This window comes from Trichomycterus rosablanca, chromosome 22 (assembly GCF_030014385.1).
Source record: "Trichomycterus rosablanca isolate fTriRos1 chromosome 22, fTriRos1.hap1, whole genome shotgun sequence".
NCBI lineage: Eukaryota > Metazoa > Chordata > Actinopteri > Siluriformes > Trichomycteridae > Trichomycterus > Trichomycterus rosablanca.
The window spans coordinates 7,499,007-7,505,253 of NC_086009.1; the positions used below are offsets into that span (position 1 = coordinate 7,499,007).

Consider the following 6,247-nt stretch of genomic DNA (forward strand, 5'->3'; position numbering starts at 1 on the left):
TAGCCAGTGATAGCACAGTGGTAAAGGTACTGGACTAGTAAACAGAAGGTTGCCGGTTCAAGCCCCACCACCACCACCAAGTTGCCACTGTTGGGTCCCTGAGCAAGGCCCTTAACCCTCAATTGCTCATCGTGTTCAGCTCATCGTGTAAGTCGCTTTGGATAAAAGCGTCTGATAAATGCTGAAAATGTAAATGTATTATTTGGGTGGATCATTCTCAGCACTGCAGTGACACTGACATGGTGAAGGTGTGTTAGTGTGTGTTGTGCTGGTATGAGTGGATAAGACACAGAAATGCTGCTGGAGTTTTTAAACACCTCACTGTCACTGCTGGGCTAGAAATTGTCCACCAACCAAAAATATCCAGCCAACAGCACCCCGTGGGCAACATCCTGTGACCACTGATGAAGGTCTAGAAGATGACCAACTCAAACAGCAGCAATAGATGAGCGATCGTCTCTGACTTTACATCTACAAGGTGGACCAACTAGGTAGGAGTGTCTAATAGAGTGGACAGTGAGTGGACACAGTATTTAAAAACTCCAGCAGTGCTGCGCTATATGATCCACTCATACCAGCACAACACACACTAACACACCACCACCATGTCAGTGTCACTGCAGTGCTGAGAATCATCCACCACCTAAATAATACCTGCTCTGTGGGGGTCCTGACCATTGAAGAACAGCATGAAAGGGGGCTAACAAAGTATGCAGAGAAACAGATGGACTACAGTCAGTAATTGTAGAACTACAAAGTGCTTCTATATGGTAAGTGGAGCTGATAAAATGGACAGTGAGTGTAGAAACAAGGAGGTGGTTTAAATGTTATGGCTGATCTGTGTATATATCACATAAGAATGAATCAAGACACATTAAACATTGAATTTCTTTTCTAAATCTTTTCCTTTTATTGCAAACAGTATGATACAAAAGATAAGCTTCTTTTCAGACAATGGAACGTTTCTTTAAAGAATCAATGCAGTAAAGAATGTCACCACATGAGACCTAAAATATAAAGACATGAATAAGGAATAAAACTTTTTGTTTTCAAAAATAAAAAGCACTGTGGATTCAGTAAAGTCTTTACAATATGACTTTCCAGTATTCTGTCCGTCCGTAGCGGTTGGCGAAACGTCCAGTTTAGTTTGATCAAGTTTCATGTGAAGGAAGAAATCTGTACACGCTAGATAATTATAAACATTTAAATGGAGACATTTACAAATGATAAATAAAAGAAAAGGATTAAAACGGAGGGGGGGGCGGACTGAGCACATATTAGTCGTACGGATACTCAAGGAAAAGAAAAAAAATTAAGAAAATAATTATTACTTTTCAAATAAAGTTATTACTAATGAATAAATTAAAATGATAAAAGGACTGGACTGGATGAATGAGACGACGACCGGTGTTGACCTGTGTGGGGAGTCTCGGGTCAAAGGGCACTTCCTCAAGAGGTAACAGGGCTGATCGAGGCACTGTGGATCTCTACGCTGGCTGGCTGGCTGACCGAGCACACACGTGGCCTCGGGTCCAGCTAAACGGCACTTGCGACTGTGGCAGTCATAGACGGAGCAGCGTCTATAAGCGGTGTTACATGAACGGCACGGTGGGGAAAAAAGCACGTTTTTTTGTAAACGTCTCTGCGTCTCGCTGCGTGTGCTTCGCCTGATTCTAAAAGGCCGTAGGAAATACTAAAATATATACAGAGGAAACTAATCACAAATCCCCCTGACAACCTGAAAATAAGAATAATACATACACAGTACATACTAAAATACTTAGATCGAATATGTCCTCACAGAGGATTCCTCTTTTTTTTATCGAGCGAGTTTCTTTTTTCATCAAAACTAGAAAAATAGTCGCAACTCGGAGCTTCAAAAAAGGCACTGTCGGGAGCCGTTCCGATATTTTCAGTACATAAAATAAAAAAATACAAGAAAAATCATCATAGTCCTGCTTGTTTTCTGTGTGCGGTTGCAGGGAAAAGTTCTAAGCTGTTTGGGAGTCTCTGGATTGGGTGGCGGCCTTGTTTTCTGGTCTACGGCCGGGAGAGCTGGGTGTACACGGGCTGCTGTTCCCACTGTGGACTGTGTGCCTGGGGCATGTTCGGAACCCCGCTGGCGTCGGCCACTGGGGTGTACATGGGCCTCTGGCTGGGACTCACGTAGCTGAACGAGGAGTAGAGGCCCGACCCCTGGTTGTAATAGGACGCGGCCCCGGGTTGGTGCTCGGCGTAGTCGTACTGCGTGCGCGGGACGGACGGGTACGTCAAGCTGGTGGCGGTGTAATGCTGGAGGTTGAAGGAGCCGTAGGCGACGTGCTGGGGCGAGCCCTGGCTCTGGTCGCTGTAGTGGCTGGGGCTCAGCTGCTCCGTTTTGATGTGCGCCGGGTGCTGCTGGGACTGGTTTTGCTCGTTGCCTGGGCTCAGCTGGGTCAGAGAGTGTTGCTGCTGTTGGGACGGCTGAGCCTGCTGTTGCTGCTGCTGCTGCTGCTGTTTGGCCATCCAGGCGTGCACGCCGGAGCCGAGCGTCTGGCCGAGGCCGTAGGCGGAGGTGTAGGCCTGAGGTGGAAGGTACTGGTCGAACTCGTTTACGTCAAACTCCATGTTGGAGATGACGTCGCTGCTCAGCTCGCCGATGTCTACGTCACGGAAGTCGATGTTCAGCTGTCTGCCTGTGCCCTCGGGGAGCGGGCGACCCTCGCGCTTGAGGTCTGGTTTTACACTCGGAATTTCTGTTTTCGGGGTGGTTGGGGGAGTCGGAGGACCCTGAGACTGACCTGTATGAAGAGACAGAAAACAGTAAATAAACATTCAGAGGAAACAGGAATGGTGCCAAGTTTTCCACCCCATGATGTGCCTGTAATGTTTGCCCCACCCTGTGTAATCATTCCAGGATTCTACAGTAATACTTCAGTACCAAGCATGCCAACCGTATCTCTCTAAATAATAACACAATCCCAGTGTGTGATGTTTTTCTGTATGTAATTAATCACCTGAATGGTCTCCGGGAGAGTGCACATCACCCATGCTGGAGGCAGGAGAGTCGGCTCTCTGCAGAGCTTTAAAGATGGCGTTGGAAGAGATGTGCGTGTGCTCGCCCTCCTCGGGTTCGGCCTGGCCGTTCTTCACGCTCTTGCGCCGCCGCGGCTGGTACTTGTAGTCTGGGTGATCTTTCTTGTGCTGCACCCGCAGCCTCTCGGCCTCCTCGACGAACGGCCGCTTCTCGCCTTCGTTCAACAGCCTGCGGGCAGGGAAACAGGGGTTCAGATTTCAGATTGCTTTGTTTGTTTTTGGTTTTATTTATTTAGTTTTATTTTTCTTCGTTGTTTTAACTTAGTTTTAAGTTACACAAAATGTTGAGGATTATTAAAATGATTTAACATTATTTGTTAAAATGCATTGAGGGAAACAGCACAGACCTAGATGAACTTATTATTGTTATTATTATTATGTTTTATTCTGTATTGTTACTAGCACAAAATTGCTCTAGCACATGTACAAGTCCATGTTTATGTTTTATTCGGCACAAAGCATAGCATATTATTACTATCATTGCAGTTATATCTGCAGCAGTTAAAAAGTTAGCCGTGCTTAAGTGTTTTAATATGTTGATATATATTTTTGGTTGTTTATTTGCATGTAAGCACAGGCTTTAATTATTTTTATTATATATATATATATATATATATATATTTATGTAGTTGTATTATATTATATTATATTTATATAAATCAGCATATGGTAGAATTCATGTGTTATTAGTATTTAAATATATATTTAAAAAAAAGGTAATACTCATGTTGTTACTTTTATTATTGTTATTAATATTTCTGTATAAAGTAACACAGTTTAAAGTGGTAAAAAAAGTGTAGTGCTACTTTTTATTTATTTATTTATTCATATGTAATTCATATTTTTTGTTGTTTATTTGCATTATATAAGCACAGGCACAGTTAAAATTGTTTTATTTAATTATTTATATAAATCAGCATGAAGTAGAACAGGACAGCAGTAGTGTGAAGTATGTTTTTACTGCAATAATTAAAAAGATAATAATAATACAAATAATAATAACTCCTGTGCTATTGCCATTTAAATATTTAAATATTTAAAAAAGTGTAATACTCATGTTGTTATTATTATTGTTATTATTTCTGTATGAAGTACCACAGCTGAAAGTGGTAAATGTATTGCTACTATTATTATTATTATTTATTAAGTTATGTATTATTTATTGCATATAGTTGGTATAAGTTTCCAGACCTAGTGCTATACAATGAGGTGCAGAATAAGGATGGCTCACCTCCAGAGTTTCCCCAGAGTCTTGCTGAGCTCTGCGTTGTGAAGGTGTGGGTACTGATCTGCCAGTTTCCTGCGTGCCGCCTGTGCCCACACCATAAACGCGTTCATGGGTCTCTTGACATGCGGCTTGTTCTTGCCTGAGCCGTTGACGCGCACCGGCATGGGCACCAGCGTCCAGTCGTAGCCCTTGAGCACCTGTGATACAGCGTCCCGGATGCACACGGGGAACTTGTTCGCATCCTCCTCGTCCTTTTTGAGCTGGTTCTCGGAGGCCGGCCGGGTGTTCTCGGTATCAGAACCGGAGCCGGACGGACACGGTGAAGCGACCGAATCCTCGGACATGCTCGGGCTCGGCGCGTCGGAGAGACACTTGTCCTGCTCTTCGGCCACCTTCGCGTAAGTGTCGAGGAGATTCATGCGAATCGAGCAAGAGAATCGAGTCGGTGCGGCTGGTAGAAATCCTGCACGACTCGGAGCGTGCGATACAGCGGTGACTCTGCGCGTTCGCTTCAGTAGTGAATCAAATGTCCATCAAAGCGCATCGAACAACTTTGCAGAAAGTTTAAGAGTTGGCACGGAGTTGGCACGGTGTAAGAGAAAAGGTCCACTCGTTATCTCGGGTTGGTGGAGTTGAGATGTATTGCACACACCGTAGTGCGGCTTTATAAAGAAGAACGAACATGATACCTCATTCTCCCTCCCAGTGTCTCCGCCCATTACCACGCCCACTAATAGTCCTGACTCTCTCTCTCTCTCTCTCTCTCTCTCTCTCTCTCTCTCTCTCTCTCTCTCTCGTAAACACTTTTGTACAACTTTAGAATTTTCCTCTCGACTTTAAGCAAAACAGGCACATTTTGCTACTTTTATTAACAGAAAACATGCCATGTTATGCAAAAACTAATAAAAATAAGCTATTATTCATTAAAACAAATAAAAACTGGACTTATAATGCATTTATGTCTATATCATGCTGTATGCAGGGGTGCACTTATAATAAATAGCATACATGACTAATAAGTGATAATTCATGCCACCTTAACCCTCCTGTTATGTTTACGGGTCAAATTGACCCGTCTTAATGTTTCAAAATCTAAAAAGATATAGTTCAAGTATTTTTTGGTATAAAACTTCATTGATTTAACTTATTAAGCCAAGCAGAAGGAGTTAATTATGAGATATAAACAATGATTATTGGGATTTTTTTGGTTTCTGACACTTTTGGATAATTAAACATGCCCTGGGTCAAATTGATGAGAAACGAACATAACAGGAGGGATTCTAAAGAGGTCATTTGACATAACTGGCCTGTTTTGGCTTGTTTTTTATTATTTTATTATTTCTCACATTTTGCTTCCTACATCTGTTATGAATAAAAGTCAAATGTACATCTGACTTGTTAATAATAATAATAATAATTTACATTTACGGCATTTAGCAGACGCTTTTATCCAAAGCGGCTTACAGTATTGTGACAGTATACAGTCTGAGCAATTGAGGGTTAAGGGTCTTGCTCAAGGGCCCAACAGTGGCAACCTGGCAGTGGTGGGGCTTGAACCAGCAAGCTTTTGGTTACTAGTCCAGTACCTTAACTGCTAGGCTACAACTGATAATATGAATAATACATTCACATTTATTAATAAATGGGAGGGAAGTTGTGTTGGGATACCCAGCGCACTGTCAATGTGCCTACGTTGACATGGATAGAATGTTTCTGCAACAATGCAGGACAATGAAGTGACAATAAATAATAAAACGAGGTTTTTTATGCCAAATTTAAAGAAATTTTTTTATTTATTTGCTACATTTAACATATATATATATATATATATATATATATATATATATATATATATATATATATATATATATATATATATACATTTTTTTACATTTAGACATATTTTTAGTATATGCAGACGTTTGTTCCTGGTAGTTAACTTGG

General features: G+C 41.8%; 1 protein-coding gene across 1 annotated transcript; it reads right to left on the reverse strand.

The window, feature by feature from the left end:
- Positions 1–886: 886 nt before the first annotated feature.
- On the reverse strand, positions 887–4,913 carry LOC134300204 (transcription factor Sox-9-like). The gene is made up of 3 exons (XM_062984902.1): positions 4,307–4,913; positions 2,997–3,244; positions 887–2,780 (listed from the first exon to the last, which is right to left on the reverse strand). The coding sequence occupies exons 1-3, from the start codon at positions 4,720–4,722 to the stop codon at positions 2,041–2,043; spliced, it is 1,404 nt and encodes a 467-aa protein (XP_062840972.1). The 5' UTR covers positions 4,723–4,913; the 3' UTR covers positions 887–2,040.
- Positions 4,914–6,247: the final 1,334 nt, after the last annotated feature.